This window comes from Argopecten irradians, chromosome 6 (assembly GCF_041381155.1).
Source record: "Argopecten irradians isolate NY chromosome 6, Ai_NY, whole genome shotgun sequence".
Lineage (NCBI taxonomy): Eukaryota > Metazoa > Mollusca > Bivalvia > Pectinida > Pectinidae > Argopecten > Argopecten irradians.
The window spans coordinates 10,081,363-10,104,048 of record NC_091139.1 but is presented as its reverse complement, the minus strand read 5'-3'; the positions used below and the strand labels follow the sequence as shown (position 1 = coordinate 10,104,048).

The 22,686-nt window shown below is 34.3% G+C and overlaps 2 protein-coding genes across 3 annotated transcripts in view; one reads left to right on the top strand and one right to left on the bottom strand.

The window, feature by feature from the left end:
• Nucleotides 1-1,689: 1,689 nt before the first annotated feature.
• On the bottom strand, nt 1,690-12,359 carry LOC138324939 (uncharacterized). Of its 2 annotated transcripts, none has more exons than XM_069270214.1 (4): nt 11,982-12,359; nt 5,019-5,306; nt 2,852-3,079; nt 1,690-2,232 (listed from the first exon to the last, which is right to left on the bottom strand). In XM_069270214.1, the coding sequence occupies exons 1-4, from the start codon at nt 12,037-12,039 to the stop codon at nt 1,709-1,711; spliced, it is 1,098 nt and encodes a 365-aa protein (XP_069126315.1). In that variant the 5' UTR covers nt 12,040-12,359; the 3' UTR covers nt 1,690-1,708. The 2 variants fall into 2 exon arrangements, with proteins under 2 accessions (XP_069126315.1, XP_069126314.1); XM_069270213.1 differs by having other exon boundaries at nt 5,019-5,309; nt 11,982-12,358.
• A 91-nt stretch (nt 12,360-12,450) lies between these two features.
• Nucleotides 12,451-22,686, top strand: part of LOC138326201 (receptor-type tyrosine-protein phosphatase T-like) — a 35,707-nt gene continuing 25,471 nt past the window's right edge. The window contains exons 1-8 of the mRNA XM_069272328.1: nt 12,451-12,496; nt 13,894-14,103; nt 14,751-15,002; nt 15,683-15,778; nt 16,670-16,765; nt 17,930-18,025; nt 19,718-19,813; nt 22,039-22,134. Coding sequence (XP_069128429.1) covers nt 12,451-12,496; nt 13,894-14,103; nt 14,751-15,002; nt 15,683-15,778; nt 16,670-16,765; nt 17,930-18,025; nt 19,718-19,813; nt 22,039-22,134 — 988 coding nt within the window. The remainder of the gene's footprint in view (nt 12,497-13,893; nt 14,104-14,750; nt 15,003-15,682; nt 15,779-16,669; nt 16,766-17,929; nt 18,026-19,717; nt 19,814-22,038; nt 22,135-22,686) is intronic.

The window sequence follows — 22,686 nt, the reverse complement described above, 5'->3', positions numbered from 1 at the left end:
TGCCACAGGTAGATAGTTTAATGCTTAAATATATGATTGTAATCATATGCAATAATTTTCAAACACTTTTAGCTATGTTTTCGAAATGGACTAGGAGTAATTTGCATTTTTGTCAGTGTTAATAATAAAAGACAAAGAAATGAATACTTGCTGAAGTGTAGGAATTTGTAATGTATTGTCACTTTGAACAAGTTCATTGATAGTGTAAATATGGTACTGGATGAACGTTACGCATTATGTTGTATCACCTATTACATGGAAATTTTACAATATATCATCTATTACACGGACATTTTACAATATTAACTATTACACGGATATTTTACAAGATGATCTGTTACATGGATATTTTACAATATTATCTCTTACATGGATATGTATAGTGTGGAAACAGGAACAATAATCATATATTTTCAGACCGATTGCTTGGTTTGCTAATCATTTCCTTTATAACCATTGTCTATGAAATAGTCTAAATGCACCTTTTGACCACTACGTACTTGACATCGACTAACTATCAAAATTAAAATTACATAACGGCTGTGCATTCATCCTCATCATTGTTCACACCCCATTAAATTTCGTGCCGCACCCGTGACGACGATTTCATATTTAACATATCAGTGATAAAATATATCAACCATGAAACAAAATATGAAAATATTAGCTTTAATCAAATTTAATTAAAATTAATTTATGACCCTAGGGGAATGATATTTACCTAAAGAGGTGTTTTATTTCCCGAGGGCTTGCCCGAGAAACAATAATATAGGGTTGACACGTGCAAGCTTTTGTGGAATTAGCTAATCAATTATTTACTTCCTATTTCCAAATATTTTATTGTTACGAAAACATTAAAATTAATAGGATAAGACATCAGGCATAGCCTATCTTAGTATAATAAGTGTGTTCTTTCTGCAAACAACTATATCAAACTTATGAACAACGACAGCGCTAAAAACAGTCCTATCGGTGTTTAGTGAGCACCATACAAAAGGATGTATGACAATCGTACGTTTAATACAAAATTTTATATAATTATGTCGAGTGAGCGAATTGTAAGCAAAGTTGAAGAAATCAAAAAGATCAAAAACATGAACAGGAAAGATATCATGTATATATAAACCATATGCTATTCCTACATTCCCTTGCTAACGCATGATTCGTTGTTCACGAATCGACTTCGGAACGCCACATCTATTTTGTAAATAATGACGTAATACGTTGTAAATAATAATGCATTATATCAAGTGCATATGTTTGTATTGTTCCGTCAACTACTCAAACTCCTCAGTATCAGTACATTCCCATCATCTGCATCGTTTGTCCTTTATGCAGTGTAATTTGAGCGTCTGGAACAGACCTTATTAAGACAGGCATTTATGATATTATTTGCTGTCTTCTTTTTCAAGTTATACCGATTTCTTTCTCAATCTTAATGAGGGATTATCTCCTGTCATTATACTAATCAGTCTATGAAAGGTTGTGCAATCACTTCCAATAGTCTATTTAATCGTTTTGTTAAATCACCCCGTTATAATTCGTCACTTGTACCTTTTCCTTGATATGGAAATGATTGACAATCTTGTTCAGTGTGACAGTCATCAGTCGATGATAACTTCCGTTACGGTACTATAGATTCGCTCATAACAATGTCTAACACATTAATGTCCTTGCTATTTTCTTTAAAAAAAACCCCACACAAAATCTATTTCCTACACACAGATGTGATGAAGGACTTGAGACGAGGGAGATCCATTGCTATGATACACCCAAACACAGAGACCAGGACCCCGACTCCAAAAACAGATCCGAGATTCCTGGCCGATTTCCTGCTATCTCCAGCACAAACGAGTTTCCGTCGGTAGAAACTGGTCCGTTTCCTGTCTATTGTTAACTTCATCTTTAGCTCTTTCAGTCGCTCGGTCAGTTCTGACATTGTGGGTACTGTTCTGTTTACATATCGACAACATTGGGCGACCGGGCAGGGTGTTGTAGTAGTGTTTACACATTGTTTACCCGGACAGGTTGTTGTTGTAGCGTTTACACATTGGGCGCCCTGGCAGGCTGATGAAGTATTTAATGCTACATTTGGAGATGCCTGTGACGTCACGTCAGTGGAAATAAGAGACGACAAAGTGTTTACGTCATCAATACTTGTTGATGACGTGGACGAAGCATGCGAGACGGTTGCGGATGACGTATTTGGTACGGCACAAATCATTCCGAACCCTGGAACATATTGATAAAGTACATGTATATATTTACATTTGTATAATTAGAACTTTATTTTGAGTAATATCAACATTAAAACTCTAGTTGGATTTTTGCGGTCACAGCTTCTGCCCTGGAGCCGACGAAGTCGGCGTAACTCCAAACCAGCCCTCTTTCTCTTTGACACTCATTTGGATATTCTTAATCGATTGTTCATAAAACAGCAGCTATTTTTTTTGTTCTAAATACAAAAATCTACACGCATTTTCATTGTTGATTCGCATTAACGTTAACACGTTATTCACATGTTAAGATTATTTAGTACACGCATTTCCATTATTATCGAATATTTACCTCTAAACTGCAGTTAACACAAAAATGAACATTTTCCTTAAAAAAATAATTATGTTGTTTGTTTTGGTTATCGATCACTTAAATTCTATTCTTCATAGTAATCATTTAACATTACAGAAATATTCTTTAATTCTTATATGTATTCCTCTTTTCACCAATAACATTTGAAGATACCTATAATTTTTCAAGCATTTTTAACAAATTGCTCTTGACATTATCAATTACAACCTCCTTTTTATTATTATTTTTTTAGTTTTTAGTAAAGACGAATTTTTATACTGACCTGAAACCTTAACCTCACATAAAGCTAGTGATCTCCCATTTGCGTTTCGCATGTAAACACGTAAATACCGTCCCACAGAGCCGTTTGTACAGGGGAAAACTCTCTCCTCCCCATCCCCTATACCGCCCCCTTCGTGGAAGTGACAGAGTACCGCCCCAGTCAGGTGTCCTGTCCCATCGTCTTGTTCAAACATGGATATTTCTATACCGAAATCACTCAGCCGATAACCTGCCAAAAATAAAACGATGAAAGATGGATTTTGTGATGTTGATTCATAATCGCATAAATAAATTCACTTGAAAAGCTTGTTATTTTGTTATTTTTATACTTAACTATTTTATTAAATATTGTTTGAACTAAACTTTAATGTGATATAAATGTACAAAAATAGTTATCGATTTCGGGTTGATGCTTTTCTAAATATTCTCGTTAATTGCATTTTTTTCAAATTCTCTCTATCTATGATAGTCATAGCCGGGTCGTCATTTTCTAATCATGTACAATGTGATCTACTTGTAATAAAAACTGAAGCCGAGACTTTTGAAGGGCAGATGATCGATGTTAATTTATTCAATCTGGCAAGAACAAGAACATAAGGATACAGTTAAATAACTTCCCATTTCCTTCCCACTTGGATTCATGTCAGCTTTCGATATTTCATTCAAAAGAAGGGGACATATCATTCCAAACAACAACATCTATAACTGGCCATGCAATATATTATAAACCTCACGATAGCTTTTGAACCTATACTCATATTCTCATTAGGAAAAGTACTGTCTGGCGACATATAACCGTGAAAAACATATTATCGTGATTTTTTTATGGAGAAACAATCCAAATGATTTTTGTTTGATTGAAAAGATACCACACATAAAAATGTCAGGATCAGGACTTTTAGAAGAAAAATCTATGTTTATCATGAAAAGTCCATATTGCAATAAATCTAACCGCACAAGTTTAACAAAAATCAGGGGAATTACGATATCGGCTTTATTCTAAGCTAAATAATCCCGATGCAAAAATCGTCTAATTCTTGTAACGACAGACGGCAGCGTCCATAAACCGAAGATTGTAAGAGAAATCATTCCATCTGAGTGGCCGACACAAAATAACGCTAGTCGGCGTCACCTAAGCTCTTCTGACTAGACGACAAAATACAAGGCAAGGAAATATATATATGTCCATTTATTTTTAATTGTATTGTTATAGAACTAATCACTAACACAACTCATTTTAATATCTTTAATATTAATGTGCAATGCTATTAATGTGTCCAATCTTGTGAAAGTATTCGTCATTTTGTCAAAAATGGATTATTAAATGACGGCCTTTTCATTTCTCCCGAAGGCATAATACGATCTTAAACAAAGCACGTTTTCTCTCTTTTTTTTTGCTTCAGGTACTTTTCAAAAACAATTCATTCGCACCCATGAAAAATAACAAAGTTTCCACCTCACTCGATGAAACATAACTGATATTCATCAAGAAACAAGGACTATTCTATTTATTACATTTGTTTTCTCGCTTCCATTTACAGAAAACCAGCACTACTAGTTCCGCCAAAGGTTTATTCCGCCATTGTATTTTACAGAGTTATTTGCCCTTGACGTAATAATCACATTTTTGTAAGTATAACGTCATACTTCTACACAAAAATACGACATCATTTTTTGTGCACAAACTATTTACCTAACAATCAAAATTATATTTTCACTGTCTATGCTGTATTCCGGTTGGTCAAAAGCGAGTGAAAATATCAAAAGTGACGTTTACACTCCAGTGAAAATATCACTTATATTTTCACCATAAAACCTTACATTTGATTGCGAAAATGTAATATAAAAGTATATTCGAAATAAATAATTAATTGAAAAATGGTTATCTATACATTTTTGTATATCGATTTCGAATTTATTGATACCATCATGCATCACTATTCAAAATATTATTTTCTGAAAAATTTCACGATAATATGTTCAGTAACATGACGCAAACAACTTTTTTAACGACTGTTTTTATTGCAAAATACTATATAAATTGACTGAAAGGTTATTAGTTTAAGATATTGGATATATAGTAAGGAATAATTACAACCCTTAAAGCTCATAATCAAATGAATTTTTTTTCATGATAATATGTTGCCGGCCAGAAGTGTCATACCTACCGAAGCCTGAGTCACCTCTGTTTACAATACTGACGGAAATGACGTCATATTGTTGCTGTAGATCGACCTGCCACCATGACGTATCCTCGTTTGGAGCCGTGTGGCTACATGACCCTTCAATGTAGTTCGGGTTATCATTACCGTCGTTAGCTCTCCAGGCGTAACCAGCTGGTATGTCGTAGAAAGCGGATCCCTCATACAATGAGGAAAGGCTGGCTGGCTTGTTCAAGGACAAATTATGGAAGAGTACACTAGTATCTCGAACACATGCGACGCTGCCAGTAGAGTCTGCTAAGATAAGAAGTGTACAACATAAGATGTTCCGTCTTTTAGTCTCAGGTGACAGTTATATCCTCGTTAGGGGGGGGGGGTTGCTACGAACGTGTCTATTGTCTCCTATTGATCTAATGCTAACTGCTGTGTGATGGTGTGAAATGCCAAATATCTCTCGACCAATCAGAATATATAATTCTCACTTGAGGTATAATCATAGGCACTGTCACCCTGTAATGTATGTAGTATGTATGTAATATAATAGTGGGGGAGGAGAAATTGGTACCCATGTACCCCTCTGGCAGTTTTTCGAAACATGGTTTTTTAGGACCGGTATGATGTCTAGTTTGATTTTATGCTTGCTGCCATTGACAACTCATGTCCCATGGGGGTCATATGGCGGCCATCTTGGATTTCAGGTATCAAAAATGGCCAAAATGACACATTCGCATATATGCGCATAGATAGAGAACCAGACAACATTCAGAGACAAATAAACACATTTTTTGATATGATTGAAACATGCTGAATACGATTAAATCATAATAATGACGTTACGTCTTCTTATTTTTGTGAAATGACGGGAAAACAATGAAATTTTCAGCTTGTTTTCCCTAAAAAATCGATAAATGTCATAATTTTTATCACAAGTAAAAAATTGATGGACAAATCACCTTGTAACAGTCATTTCGAATTGAACCAACTCTTATATAAACATATGTGTATTATAAAAAGACAGATCGCATCAATGAGGTCGGAAAAAGAGAGGGAACCCCTCCCCCTAAAAAATTCACAAAAAATGGCTAAAATGACACATTCGCATATATGCGCATAGATTGAGAACCAGACAACATTCAGAGGCAAATAAACACATATTTTGATATGATTGAAGCATGCTGAATACGATTAAATCATAATAATGATGTTACGTCTTCTCATTTTTGTGAAAGACTGGAAAACAATGAAATTTTCAGCTTTTCCCCCCTAAAATATCGATAAATGTCATAAATTACATCACAAGTAAAACATTTGATGGACAAAACAACTTTTACCAGTCATTTCGAATTGCACATACGCTTGTGTAAACATATATGTATTTTAAAAGGATTTTATGTTTTTTAGCAGAAGAATCGTGGACATCCCCCCTCCCAACACTACTCATAGGGAAAAAACCTCATTATTATTATTACATAAATTACATATTTCCTGATCTATGATTCAGACAGTTCCAAACTACAATTACATTTTTAACAGCCATGGTCATGTAAGGATGTGCCAGGTTTATTGGTGGAGGAAAGGCGGAGTTTCCGGAGAAAAAACACCGCCAGCAGTCAATACCTGGCAACTGCCCCTGTAAATTCGAACAAGCTACCCAGAGGTGTAGGGATTGTGGTTATATGTCGAGACAATCAGCCATCCCGGCCCCAATTACAACTAGAACGTGGTTAGAACCGTAATAATCCTCTCTTTTAGTGAACAACTGGAAACATAGAATTTTTCATAAATTTTCGGCTCGTGCCAGAACGAAACGTACCACTGTGTTCGAATTATTATCCTTGGTTTTTTTGTCCTGAAGACACGATGGTATAGCACAGCTCATTACCACAAAACTAAATCCTTTCGGTATCACGACTGTTACTTTGGTTTTCATCAAACTGCTGCAGGTTGGCGTAGGTTTTCATCACTCCAGGAAAATAAATGTACACATCTATTTCGACGATTCCCTCATACTCCAACAAGTCTAGGAATCGTGAGCGAGAGATGACAAATGACATGTTGGGGGCTTACCTCGACGGCCATTGCCAGTCGGGGGAGTGGTCTGGGGATCAGGTCTCCGAGCACATCAACGTGCTGGAGATAAGGCTGTTCGGTTGGCGCTGCAGGCTTTTCGGAAGATTCTACATTCCAAGGTGGTTTGTGTGACTACAGACAACTCTACAGTTGTCGCGTATCTGGAAGGAAAGGGTGGGGGGCAAAGTCCCACGTCCTTTGTGCCCTCGCTATTCGTGTTCTTCTCTTCTGTCAGGAAATGCGGTTGACTCTCTTAGTCAAGCATCTTCCAGACAGGTTGAATGTTCTGGCGGATAGTCTTTCCAGGCGCCGCAAGCCGGTTGTGACAGAAAGGCAGCTAAATCTCCCGATCTTTGAGGGCATTTGCTAGATGTGGAACATACCTCATATAGACCTTTTCGCACTTTGCCACTAATTGTCCCTTTTTGTCTCTCCGGTGCCAGACCACATGACTTGGGCTGTGGACGCTCTATCTCTAGATTGGGAGGGGATACATGCTTATGCATTCCCTCCATTCAACCTGGTGGGCAGGGTTCTAATAGAAGTTTCGGGAGCATCATTTCCCCTCCTTCTGATAGCGCCCCTGTGACCGAGACAATCATGGTTTCCGGAGCTCTTGTCGTTTCTCTTGGTGGATATTCCTCTGGTTTTCCCACTCAGAACCAATCTTCTGCGCCAGCCTCGGTCCCGGAAGATCCATTCAAGAGCGTGGAAGCTATCTCAGGAGGCCTCGCTCAGTCAGGCTTTTCTTAAGACTTGTCAGCTCCCATCGCCCGATCAATAAGTCTTCCTTACCTGGCGTCTAACATTCATGGAAGATCATCTGTGATTGGTGTATTGACAGGAAGATTGATCAGGTCAAATCCCCTGCCCAGCTGATTGCGGATTCCCTTCTCTATTTGTTTAGGGAACGCAAACTTGCCTCTACTACTAATGCAGGCTATCACATGGCTATTTCCAGTGTACTGTATTCTCATGGTAGACCAGAGTTAGGGTCTTCCAACTCTTTGTCTACCTTGATTAGGTGGTTCAGTCTGGACAGGCCTAGGGTACAGCAGTTAGCTCGACAGTGGAATCTAGCACTTGTGTTACTGAAAGGGGCTCCTTAAGAGCCTTTGGTGTCGGTCTCCATTAAGGTTTTTACTTTTGACTTCCTGCTTGCTTTTGCCTCAGGCCGTAGACGGAGTGATATCCATCTATTCACTTTTCGTGCTTCGTTGGGCCAGATATAGCTCTGTTACCCTACTCACTGATCTTGCATTTTACAAGGTGTTTTGTCCAAAAATTGTTTTATTTTTGATGTAAATTATGACATTTATTGATTTTTTAGGGGAAAAAAGCTGAAAATTTCATTGTTTTCCCGTCATTTTACAAAAATGAGAAGACGTAACGTTATTATTATGATTTAATCGTATTCAGCATGATTCAATTATATTTAAAAATGTGTTTATTTGCCTCTGTGTGTTGTCTGATTCTCTATCTATGCGCGTATATACGAATGTGTCATTTTGGCCATTTTTTGATAATTTTTCAAGAGGGGTGCTGTCTCTCTCTTTTTGCGACCTCATTGATGCGATCTATGTTTTTATAGTACACGTATGTTTACACAAGGGTTTGTTCAATTCGAAATGACTGTTACAAGGTGATTTGTCCATCATTTTTTTACTTGTGATAAAAATTATGACATTTATCGATTTCTTAAGGAAAAAAGCTGAAAATTTCATTGTTTTCCCGTCATTTCACAAAAATGAGAAGACGTAACGTCATTATTATGATTTAATCGTATTCAGCATGTTTCAATCATATCAAGAAATGCGTTAATTTGCCTCTGAATTTTGTCTGGTTTTCTATCTATGCGCATATATGCGAATGTGTCATTTTGGCCAGTTTTTGATCAATTTGTATGGGGGGGGGGGGGGGGGGTCCCTCTCTTTTTCCGACCTCATTGATGCGATCTGTCTTTTTATAGTACACATATGTTTACACAAGGGTTGTTTCAATTCGAAATGACTGTTACAAGGTGATTTGTCCATCAATTTTTTTTCTTGTGATAAAAATTATGACATTTATCGATTTTTTAGGGAAAAAAAGATGAAAATTTCATTGTTTTCCCGTCATTTCACAAAAATCAGAAGACGTAACGTCATTATTATGATTTAATCGTATTCAGCATGTTTCAATCATATCAAAAATGTGTTTATTTGCCCTTGAATGTTGTCTGTTTCTCTATCTGTGCGCATATATGCGAATGTGTCATTTTGGCCATTTTTGATACCTGAAATCCAAGATGGCCGCCATATTGACCCCCCATGGGACATTAGTTGTCAATGGCAACAAGCATAAAATGAAACTAGACATCATACAGGTCCTAAAAAACCATGTTTCGAAAAAATGCCAGAGGGGTACATGGGAACCTACTTCTCCTCCCCCACTATAAAACCTATTCCAAATTCAATGAGGGTAACTTTGTTCTATGGGTTTAATAACGTAGAAGTTTTAAGCCAATAATAAGAGACATTACAAAAAGCTTTTTGTAGCTTTATAAAGCTTTATTTTTTTGTCAATTTCAACAAATTTTATGTCAAAAAAAATATTTGAAAAAGGAATGAACAACAGGCATAACCTATATGAAATATCTCCCTTTATTAAACCAATGAAAATGCTCGGTATAGGCAAGATAGACTTTTAAAGGATTTAAATTTTTTTTTATTTATGAATTCATTAATTCATAGACTTACATTCACACTCAGCACTTTCATATTTAACAAGTATGTAATTGTATTCATCAATGCACTTGCATTCATACAGAACTTTCTTACTTGACATGGTTACATATTTAATCTAATTGTAAATATTTTCAATCAACACACTAATAGTTTGCACATATACATTACATGAATGACAATTTTATAAACGTACATAGATATAAACAGTAGCTATTGTAAAAAGAGAGAGAAAAGTATTTGGTTTTTGTTTAATTACAGTTCATCAGTTTTGTACATTAAATGTCTATCAGTCCAATGTATTGATAAAAGAAAAGAAAAAAAAAAAAAAAAAACCAAAAAAACCCAACAACATGAATTTATGAAAGATAGAAAAGAAGAGGAAAAAACAAGGTGAACAAGATTGTATTTTAGAAAAATATGGGTAGGATGGCATAACATAAAGTAGACATATAAATACTAAAACATTTTTTGACACCAGTAAATAAACAAAAGCTGTCACCTACCTGCGTATGTACACTTGGAACGAATTGCTAACAGTATAAAACATATACTTCTGATCGCTGTTTCCTTGCACATTCTGAATTTAGGACTCAGCTGTGATTTTTACATAAGTTCGATTAAATATCTTTCTTTTTCCGTAGGTTAAAGAGTACGTCCAAACTACACAGTTAGATTAAATTCCATTTTAGCAATGTTTTAAACAGATTAAAAATGTTTAGTTTCAGTACAAATTACTAGCAGAATTTTTACGAAATGTCGGGATGTTTCTATACAGGGAAAGCGCTGCACTAGAATATACCAAACATGGAGCCGACTGCATGCAAGAATAAGTCGCCAAGGTGTATACGTGTTATGTTATCCTACGATGCTGATACTGATAAATATTTAATTTCAAATTAGATAACTATCGAGTTAATAAAACCTAGTTCATATAGTTTTGGCGGATCGATTCCTTCCTACATATATTTATGTAAAAATAACATTTTTGAACATTTTTCACATCGTGTTTTTATAGAAGAATTACACGGATTAATGCCAATTAAGTCCTTGAACAAAATGTTAATAATAGTAATTAGTTACAGATGGTTTTAATTTTCAAACTTTATACTTAATCAATATTGTGTGACCAATTGATGAATTTTATTGTCCTGAGTATATTTAAGTTATAAGAACTATGTATGGTTTGTGCTTTTTTCCCCATCAAAATTGTCGAGTTTTCAAACCTGATAGACAATGATTTGAATTCAATATGGTGGAGGTGATTTCGTGCACGCCGTCCCCGATACCGTACCCGATCCCCGTACCAGAAATTATGTTTATTACAGATTACTCGACAATAAAACAAGCTACATGTACGATAATAATTTTGGTACGGTTAGATTTGGAATTCAATTTTACTTCATTGTATCTTAAATGTATGTTTATGTAACGTGATCGAGTAAATTACTTAACGCTTCTCTGTTATTGCTTACTTAAAACCCTAAATCACTTACACGCACGGTGTTGTGCGTGCTTGTAGGTGATTTAGGGTTTGAACCGTATACAATACTGAAAGAAAGTTTCGTCTCAAGCTATATTAGTTTTTCTGTATTAAATTGCTATCCATTCAATAGAGCATCGTAACGCAACAGCGCCAGCAATGTTAATAATTATATATTGTTTTTAGAAACTAGTCTGCTTTTGTTTCTAAAGATGCAAACAACGGAATTTACGTTGAAAATATCATGCAATTTTCATGTATGGAGAATTGATTAGCAGTCGCGCTTTTTTTCGAATTATATAATGAGATGAATATTTGATCACATACCATAAACAACATAGAGGAAATTTAACCAGACTGATACGAACAGGACATGGGACTCACACGAATAGCTGTTAATCTGACACTTGCAAAGTCTGGGAGTACTAACAATAGTATGTGAATTTATAATGAAAATATTATATTATAGTTATTTCAAAACGTCGAAATATCATTCAATTTTAATTAAACGTCCAGGTATGATTATCTCTCATACGTGAATATGAAGGATAGGGATATTCTATCATCGGGGTCAAAAATGTTCACTTAAAAAACCCTCGGCAAGTTTCTGTGTTTTTCAAAATTGTGTGACCCTCGCGTAGAGTATCCCTATCTTTATTTAGTCTTATGTATATGTTTGATAAACGTACTTACCATCTATTGAATGGTATGCGGTAACGATGGTCAATATCAAGTAAGAATAGTGAAGCATGATATCCGCAGACTTTGCTTCCTGTATATGAGCCGGGAAGAGACAGCACGTCAGGTGTACCGACTCCACCGCTTTGTTAAATTTGTCTTAAATAAGAATTGCGTCATTATATATCAGGGTAGTTTGTAACTTGATTTAGTTTTTTGGTTGCTCGTGCAGCTGTAAACCACATGGCATGGATCACGTAACACAACACCACATACCCCAAAAAGTCATGGTATTTACACAAAGTGTTTATTGTTACCTCGCGTTGTTCTTACATAAATAGCTCGGGACATCTTAACCACTTGAACTATGTAGGATAAGAGTACAAGACATGTTTTACTAATATATCATCAATCTATTTAAATCTACAAATATCATTTTTTGTTGATATCACAGCTAGAAGTTAGAGCCCGCATAGTAAAACCAATGTATCGATACAACTACTCGTTTTACAGAGACCAAAAGATAGCAGGTGAATACATTGTTCTTAAATATAAATGCGAATCTTTTGTCACTGATAACACAGCTATCATGTTCCTTTCTTTATTATTTTCTTTATATATATCTATTGGCATTTCTTCATAAAGAAGTAAAAAAAAAAAAAATCGTAAACCTTAGGATAATCTTTGCTTATGTAATCGGAATGTTTCTGTACTTACAGTACTTCGAGTAGATACAGTTCAAAACGGGTCCGCATGAACAATTGCGTTATATATATTTTTTTTTTGTCAAATTAAGAAAATATGTCGATGTTTATTTTGAAAAGTATTACAAATCACGTCGTAAATATACCACTTTAAGATAACAATTCGACAATGTTTTGATAAAATTAAAGAGCAGTTTATGTAGTTCCGTTTGGGAAATTGGTCTAAAACATCTCTTTACCGAGACTCTCTGCAAGGCGAAAGTGTCTTGCATTTTGAAGACAGTCTCGACTTTCCGGGATGGCCCCTAACTTGTTTTATAGAGGAACTGTCTAGCCGAAACTATATTTCTGTTACGGTATCCCCATTCAGAAATAAAAAGTCAGTCCTTGATTATCGAATGGTGAACAAATGTGGTTATATGGCAAAGACTGGCTATTTTCCCTAAGACCGTTTATGGATATGTAATTGGAGTAAAAGAAATGTACATGTAGCTGTCAGATTAGGCTCAGCCTCGTTATTCCAAGGGTTACTACCAATGTCGTTATATCCACCCCTGGGGTTATGTCAAAGTAAAACTGAAGTCATTTTAGGAGAAAAGAAATGACTTATCATAGGCCTACATAGACTTTCTTTGGAAATTATGTAGAAAGTGGCGTCCAACGTCATAGCCATACAGTCAACCACAGTGTACCGTTATTCGATTTGTTTTATGTACATTGAATGGCCGCCAAACTACCTGTCTCATGTGTTGTCAGACATAAAGCCACCAGTGGCCTTTACTGTAGCACCAGCCGATCGAGTCTTTAGTTGAAAAAATTCAACTTAGGAGAGTATAAGCAACCAATATGGGCCCTCTGAACACTAGACGGGTGCCGATGAAGTTACCGGATTACTGAAGAAGACTCCATAATAATTTTTAGTGTTAAAATCAATTATGAAATTTCTAAATGTAACAATTTGAAGAAAATTGATATGCATATGCTGTGTATATCATCTTTATTATATGCCTTCAAAAGTGTCCTTAAATCGCATCCTAGATCTAAGAATCTGTCGGGACCGAGTTATTACCACAAACCCTCTGCCTCTGGGTCGCAAGTTAAAAACCCATGTGGGGCAGTTGCCAGATAATGACCGAAGGACATGAAACCAAACAAGTAAGCGTGAGTCCTACTGTTAAGTTGGGAAACATATTTGATTTTTAAATTTACTTTAATTATTGCAGAAAACGTTGCTTTGTCAAAACCAAGTGAACAAAGTAGCAACCAGGGTAGGCCTGATCTCGTTGCTAGTAAAGTTGTGGATGGCTGTTTGGATAGAGTAATGAACAATGGCTGTTGTACACATACACAAGGCAATAGGCCAAAAACGGTGTGGTGGCGGGTCGATATGGAAGAACTGATGACCATCAACAGGATCACAATCACCTACACTAGTACTGGTGAGTTAATGTTTGTACATTTTAATGATAAACGCTATTTTACATAATAAGTTCCATGCACATCTTTTTTCATTACGACATTCAAAAGTTTCATTTTAAAGGGCAATTGTTTAACAAGATCTAATTCCTGTAATGGTAGAGTTGACATTTAAAGTAATATGAAATCAACTGCATTTCTGTTATTCAATATATCAATAACCTTACCTCTTCCTCCACATGTAATTTGCTTAAAGTGTTTTCCACGTGAGCTACTAATTAAGCGAAATATTTTGCCAAGGAACAAATATTGTTAAATGGGCGCCGCATCACGTCCGTCTGCCTGATTGTTTGTGTGTAAACAAATGAGTTCCAGAGAATATTCTGAAAAATAAAATAGTGATTATTTTCAAACGGTACATGGTTAAATGTGTATTTTTGTATCAAAAGTCACTAATATGATACAAATTGTTTTCAAGTACGAGTACTAAAACGATATTACTCCTTCAGGGAACATTTTATTTTGTCATCGTATTTTTTTATTTCAATGAAAAAATATGTTTCGAGGATAACTGAATACCATATAACCATTGTTCAAAACCTCCCGACCAGATTAAGGGTTCTTTCAATTTTCCAGTGTACAATAAACATTTTATCTTTTTCAGGTGAACGTCGGGATCGTTTTGCAGGCTATCACCTCTACATATCCGACACCACAAATACCCCGCAGGACGGTACTCTGTGTTACGTGGACACGAGTAGCACAATAGACGAGGTCCAGCTGGTGGTGACACACCAGTGTCCATTTGTTGGTCGATACGTCACAGTGTATAACTATAGGACAGAGCCATGGAGACAAAGCTGGTATTACCAATACGCTATCCTAGAACTTTGTGAAGTAGAGGTGTGTGGGGTGAGTATACCAGCATCTAGTAACTTAGTACTGGTGATATTGAATACAGGTATAAATTTAGCAACTTTGAAATTAAATTGAGCATATATTTTAATTATTTCTATTTAATTATAGTATGACCTTGTTGGCCTAATTTTCGTCAACGTCAAACACAAAGTGCATTAAGTATTTATAAAATTGTTATGAAAATGCGCTTAAATAGTGCACAGTACCTAGCTGACGAGGTTTTATTTCTTCTTGATACATTCGAAATATAGCATTAATTTCACAAACATACTGAAAAGTTTTTCTTTTTTTTTTATCTAGAAATGTTAAATTCAAAACGTGTGTGCATATAAAAGAATTTCCAGAAAATGACAAAAATACTCAATTTAGATACATATAAAGGTCAGAGTCACTTAGACTGAAATTCCTTTACCGACTCATTCCTTGCCACTGCAATGCTTTAACATTAATTTATAATCCGTACTGATAAACAATAATTGATGCTTTTAGAAATTAAATATTAACATTAAAATTATAAAAAAATTCTATGTAAATTAAATTGCGTCTATGTGTGTTTGACTCTAATGCCATCTACTAGTAATTTTATGTCTGCTTTTCTGTTTAACTCGACTTCGTGTTTAGAAACGTATCAACGACACTCTTTTATAAAAATCAACTGATTTAATACTTTCTGAACAGGATGTCCTGTAGGGAAATTCGCAGGAGATTGTAATATCGATTGTCCCTCGGAATGTTATGGCGGGAACTGTAACTCCCTAACAGGTGCTTGCTTCTGTAAGTCGATATTGTATTGTTATTCTCAATCATTAATGAATTCAGTGTATCATAACATCATCCATCTGTGAATGATTCCGATTGTCATTTTAAAGTTTTCAAGCGACCAAAATGTATATTGCATAAATAATATCTAAATCGATACTCGTTCATATTCACGGCATCAGCGGACATCGTGCGATCATTACTCATTAAGGACTTTTAACAATATTATAACTGTAACACAAGTTAAATTATTTAGTTTTTGTTTCCTTTTTTTTTACATTTTTAGCCGTTTGAAGTATGATAATTTGACAAAATATCTGTGCCTTTTTAGATTGTTTCACAGGGACATATGGGGATTTCTGTAACATCACTTGTCCAGAAAACTGCAAAAACAATGTGTGTGATAAAGACACCGGGGTGTGTGCAGGTAGGAGTCAGCAAATATTTAAAAAAAAATATTTACACGTACTAAAGACTGTACAGGTACTGATCAGTCTCTCTTAGAGATACATGACATATACAACCAGATGTAGAATTATTTCCCTTTATTTTATAATTTTCTTCTTTGTTTTCTTTGTATAACATAGCTTAAATATCAGCATAAGGTTAATGGGGTTTAAAAATAAGAAAGTTATTTATTGATAACATCAAACGGCAAAATACTCTGTAAGGGTTCAATTCAGAGTTTGAGGCGTCAAGTGTCTGCATGAAGATATCATAAATTGTCTCCTTTACCATGTGAAATTCATTACTTTTCATGGTTTCTTAAGAATGACACATTTAAAATATTTTTTCACATATTTTGGTTAGATATTTGATATTATAAAATGTGGCCTTAAACATAACTAAGCTAAAATCAAAATTAAAAATTTGTGATTCAGTGCGACTTAACTTTTTTTTTTTCAGATTGCATTCCTACTACGTTTGGTCCCAGATGTGAACAGGATTGTTCTGCCAATTGCAATAATAGTCTCTGTGATAAGGAAAACGGTTACTGTTACGGTGAGATTTTTTTTTTCAGTTATAAATTATAAAATGACATAATTAAACATTATTAAAGATGCTCCACCGCTGACAAATGGTATTTTTTCACTATCAAAAACAGGAGCAGACGATTAAGTATTTTTCTTCAGTTACAAAAGTTACTTAATTTACACCATTACCACCATTGAAAAGTTTGAGCTTCTGATTTTACTTCAAGTTAAAAATATAAAAAAATAATTAATTGCATCCCGAAAAATTCCGTGCTACTATATCCTATATGGAATGAAGTACTGATTGCGCATGTACCAAAGGCGAAGTAAATTATTTTATATTATTTTTGTGTTAATTATACATATATATACACGATTAAACACCAATTATTGTTCAAATGATGAATATCATTTATGCTTTGTCGGCGGTGGAGCATCTTTAATATAAAGACACTTAACTTAACATCATTGGTTAGTTCATTTACTATTTATTAAAATCAAATATATATTTTACTGCAGAACATCAATTCCTTTACATTTTCTTTTTTCCTAATAATTTCAAAAAAAAAATGTTTTCCAGTGATAGTTGTTAATTGTATGTAAATTATTATATTTAGTACATTGAGTTATTATTTGTGAATATAATTGTCCTGTCAATTGTATACCCGGTTTGTGTGGAAAGGACACGGGGTACTGTATAGGCGTAACCAGGTTTGTGTGTGGAAAGGACAAGGGATTCTGTATAGGCGAGTAGTGTTTTATCACCTCAACTGTTAGATCAGACAGTGGTGTAACACAATGCAAAGTGCAACGGAATAAAATCATAGAAATGTCTAACGATATCATGAGGTCACGTACCTGGATGTTTCTCCCTTGAATCAAAACAGAGTAAATTCATCATTAGTTTGAACAATATTTATGTTTCTCTCAACCTTGTTATGAAGTGATTCAATCAAAAAGAAAGGTTATTGATCAATGAACCTAAATTGATTATTGTTATCGTCGACTAAATATAATGCTGCCATCATAAATATGATACGTAATAAAACACAATTAAACTAGATTGTCATAAGGTGATCATTATTGCGTTTTAAAGGCGTACTGTAACGTTATATAAATGGTACGAACTTAATTACATCGTTGAAACACATACTAGCTTCAGTTAACTAATAAGTAAAATCCTTACTTTCAGAATGTGTCTCCGGAAAGTACGGTAATACTTGTGGAATGAATTGTCCTGTCAATTGTAAAGAAGGTTTGTGCGGAAAAGACAATGGCCACTGTGTAGGTAAGTGTCAGTTCGTTTTTCTATGTTATTGTTGATTAAGAGCAAATATTTACTAGTATTTACACTGTTTATTACCTGGAACTATTTACCCAAATACATGTTGTTTCAATTTAACACCATTGCACTTCAAGCAACATCCATTGTACATCCATTTAAGTCGCCATACTGTAACATACGCAATCGCACTTAATGATATAATTACATATTTAAACTTTGTGCGGAAAGGACGATGGCCCTTTGTTTTTGATTTTTTTTTTTTTTAATTTTAATTTATTTTTTATTCATTTTTTTTTTAAATAATATACACAAAGACAACATTGTGATGAGTTCAGGATGCACAAATAAAGTGACAAAGTGAATAAGGGAGACAACTCTTGATAGAGCAGAGAAAATACACCAAGGACAAGACAGAAACAGCGGATAAACCTAGGTCAGAGACAATTCAAAAACCTTTTACTGGTTACTATATTATGTTACTATTTGTAACCAATTTTGTAAAGCTGTGGTGTACAATTTCATTTAACTTTTTTTTTTAATTTATTTTTTATTCATTTTTTTTCAAATAATATACACAAGACAACATTGACAAGAGATACATGAAAGACAAATATAATAAATGTGACATATGAAAAATTATTCAAAATCAAATATTTAATTGTACTTACAATTATCATACTAAACATTACATAGTACACACACATTGACTATCTATCAAGAGTTATTTCCCTTCCACAAATGAAGTGACAAAGTGAATAAGGGAGACAGCTCTTGATAAAGCAGAGAAAGTACACCAAGGACAAGAGACAAAAAGAGGATAAAAGTAGGTCAGAGACATTTCAAGAACTTTTATTAAAATGTTACTATTTATATATTTTACCAATTTTGTAGTTCTACAAGTATCAGTGGTTTACGCTTTAGATTACTATTGGATATTATAATATTGTGAGCTTTTAATTCAAATTTAATGCGATTTTTAGACTGTTTATGTTAAGTTCTTTTTCAAGACATTTACAGTTGTAAATGTATTGTTTTACTAGGAACAGTATCAAGTTTTCAGCATGAAAATTAGAATGAGAACCATCTTGTTTGCCGAAAATCAAATTTTGTTTTTCAAATCTAAGACTTAAATTATTAGTAATTAGCGATATTTTTCAATCAAATTTGATACATTTTCACAGTCCCATAGAGTGATTGTTTCAGGATATGTTTTACAAAAAAGTACAAAGATTGTTGTTTAATTTACCGATTTTTAATAAAAATGATTTTGTAGTTAGTATTCCGTGATTAATTCGGAATTGAAACCATTGAAGTTTGGAGCTAGTAGTAGCACTAAAAGAGTGTTTGATTAATTAACGTCCTATTAACAGGTGCTTGCTTCTGTAAGTTGATATTGTATTGTTATTCTCAATCATTAATGAATTCAGTGTATCATAACATCATCCATCTGTGAATGATTCCGATTGTCATTTTAAAGTTTTCAAGCGACCAAATGTATATTGCATAAATAATATCTAAATCGATACTCGTTCATATTCACGGCATCAGCGGACATCGTGCGATCATTACTCATTAAGGGACTTTTTACAATATTATAACTGTAACACAAGTTAAATTATTTAGTTTTGATTTCCTTGTTTACATTTTCAGTAGTTTGAAGTCAGATATTTTGACAAAATATTGGGCCTTTTTTAGATTGTTTCGATGGGACTTACGGGGATTTCTGTAACATCACTTGTCCAGTAAACTGTGAAAATAATGTGTGTGAGAAAGACACCGGGACGTGTGCAGGTAGGAATCAGCAAATATTAGTTTAAACAGTATTTTATTCATATAATGATACATATAATACAGTAAAGAAACACATTTCGGGATCGGAAAACAAGCTTAAAGCTTATATAAATTCCTTTCCCTGAAATATCAAGCCAGAGGAATGTTCGGCACTGGAAACACCTTTTACAAGATATGTATAAAAGAAAGTTTAACGCAGAGCTACATGACATATACAACCAGATGTAGTCATTGCAACGGACAAAATAGAATTATCTTCCCTTTATTTTATAATTTTCCCGTATCTTATCTTTTACTGGTAAAATATATAGCTTAAATATCAATATCAGGTTTATGGAGTTATAAATTAATGTTGTAATTCTTAAAATAAAAAAAGTATTTATGTTCACTTCAAACGGCAAAATATTCAGAAAGGTGTTCAATTCGAGAGTTAAAGTGTCTCCTTTACCTTCTTAAATTCACCAGTTTTCATGTTTGTTTGTTTGTTTGATTAATTTACGTCCTATTAACAGCTATGGTCATGTAAGGACGGCCTCCCATGTATCTGGTGTGCTGCGTGTTTTGTTTTGGGAGACTGCGGTAAATTCATGATGTGTCTTCTTGCATAGTGGAACTGTTGCCCTTTTTATAGTGCTATATCACTGAAGCATGCCGCCGAAGAACCAAGCAACACACCCACCCAGTCACATTATACTGACAACGGGCGGACCAGTCATCCCACTCCCTTTGTGCTGAGCGATAAGCAGGAGCAGAAAAAATAGTTTCTTAAGGATGACACATATTTATTGAGCTTGAGGTGTCTGTTATAATTAAAGTGTCAGCAGAAAAATATCATGAATACCTTTACCATCTTAAATTCATCCCTTTTCTTAAGGATGACTCATTTAAAATATGTTTTCACCTATTTGTTAGATATTTGACATTACAAAATGTGGCATTAAACATAATTAAGTTATGGAGATAAGTCTCAAACTGTACAATATGTGAGAGAGAGAACGGTATCGAGGGGCCGTCAGAGCCGTGATCTGTTCTCTCTCCCACGTATTGTTCAGTTTAAGGCTTATCTCTAACTTAAAACATAGCAAGTCTTTGTGTTAATAAAGTACACTTTTATTTCTGATATAGGTCAGTTTTTTGCCTTTGTTTATGAGCTCATGAAACTCTACCAATGTGCATCCAACCATGAAAATTCCAATATAGACAATGGCAACATAGAATTACCTTTGCCTGCGTTATGTGTGATGAATAGCATTCATGAACGGAAAGCATGAAGCATGCTTTTGGGTTGGAAAACTTTCTGTAAATTCATATTCACCATGTCCCGAAATAGTGATGGAGGAATATTACTTTCTCAATTTAAGCGATATATTAACGTGGCTTTAGTGACTTTTATTGCGAAAAGGACTTTTATTTCCAATGTCCGATGTGGTAAAGAAATGACATTACAATTTAGGCGTTTGTTTGAAAACGTCTTGTTAAAATGATCGCATATAACAGTGATTTACAGGCAAGTTCAAAACAGTTGGTGCCGCTAGAACTTTCATTGAATTCAGTGGATTTAAAATTTCGACTTCTCTAGGGACAATTTTTGATTTATTTATACCATGTGCAATATCAGTCAACAAGCCAATGGGATTTAGGGTTAAAATTCTGAAATATTCTTCAAACAACACCAAAATAAGTGTAAAACTACAGTGTAGATGATTTGGAAATTTAAAATCAAAAGCGGTGTACAAAAACAAAAAGGTTTCAGATAGCGGAAATTTGTGTTAATGCTGTAGATAAGTGTTAAATGGTGAATTAATAATAAGGAGGAAATTTCTATCTGGGATATATATATACAGAAATTCTGTGGATGTGTTTCATTCCGCATCAATAGAGGATTAAATTCTCTTCATAATCATATGTGGGATTTTTCGTAATTTGGATTAAAAATACTGGAATATTCCGGCAGGTTGTGTGTTAATATAATTATGGGATTATGCCCGGAGACATATACTCACCCGTATTGTGTAACTCATGCTACCTTTTACTGTCTTATAAGTAACTGTCTTATATTAGAGTCACATATAAGACAGTAAAAGGTAACATATAGGACAGTTACAGGTAATGATCCGATAATCGGGGAGTTAATGTACAGAAACAACAATAGATGACATCACAACTACGTTTTAAGCTAAAAATCAAAATTTTGTGATTCAGTTCGACTTAACTTTGTTTTTCAGATTGCATTCCCACAACGTTTGGTCCCAGATGTGAATATGATTGTTCCACCAATTGTAATAATAGTCTCTGTGATAAAGACACTGGGTACTGTGAAGGTGAGATTTGTTTTCAATTATCTTAAATTACAAAATTACATATATAACCTATAGACACTCAACATCATTGATTATTTCATTTACTATTTCTTAAAATCAAATATGTATTTTACTACAGAACATCAATTCCTTTACATTTTCTTTTTCTTAATAATTTCAAAAAAAATATGTTTTCCAGTGATAGGTGTTAATGGTATGTAAATTATTATAGTTAGTACATTGAGTTATTATCTGTGAATATAATTGTCCAGTCAATTGTATACCCGGTTTGTGTGGAAAGGACACGGGGTACTGTATAGGCGTAAACCCGGTTTGTGTGGAAAGGACAAGGGATTCTGTATAGGCGAGTAGTGTTTAATCACCTCATCTGTTAGATCAGACAGTGGTGTAACACAATGCAAAGTGCAACGGAATAAAATCATAGAAATGTCTAACGATATCATGAGGTCACGTACCTGGATGTTTCTCCCTTGAATCAAAACAGAGTAAATTCATCATTAGTTTGAACAATATTTATGTTTCTCTCAACCTTGTTATGAAGTGATTCAATCA

Bases quoted from the DNA above. Each gene is read 5' to 3' on its own strand.
- LOC138324939 (XM_069270213.1), bottom strand. From the start codon at position 12,039: ATGCTTCACTATTCTTACTTGATATTGACCATCGTTACCGCATACCAT. The intron at 5,310-11,981 runs GTAAGTACGTTT...TTCTTATCTTAG, and splicing joins CGCATACCATTCAATAGATG to CAGACTCTACTGGCAGCGTC. The intron at 3,080-5,018 runs GTAGGTATGACA...TATTTTTGGCAG, and splicing joins CAGAGGTGACTCAGGCTTCG to GTTATCGGCTGAGTGATTTC.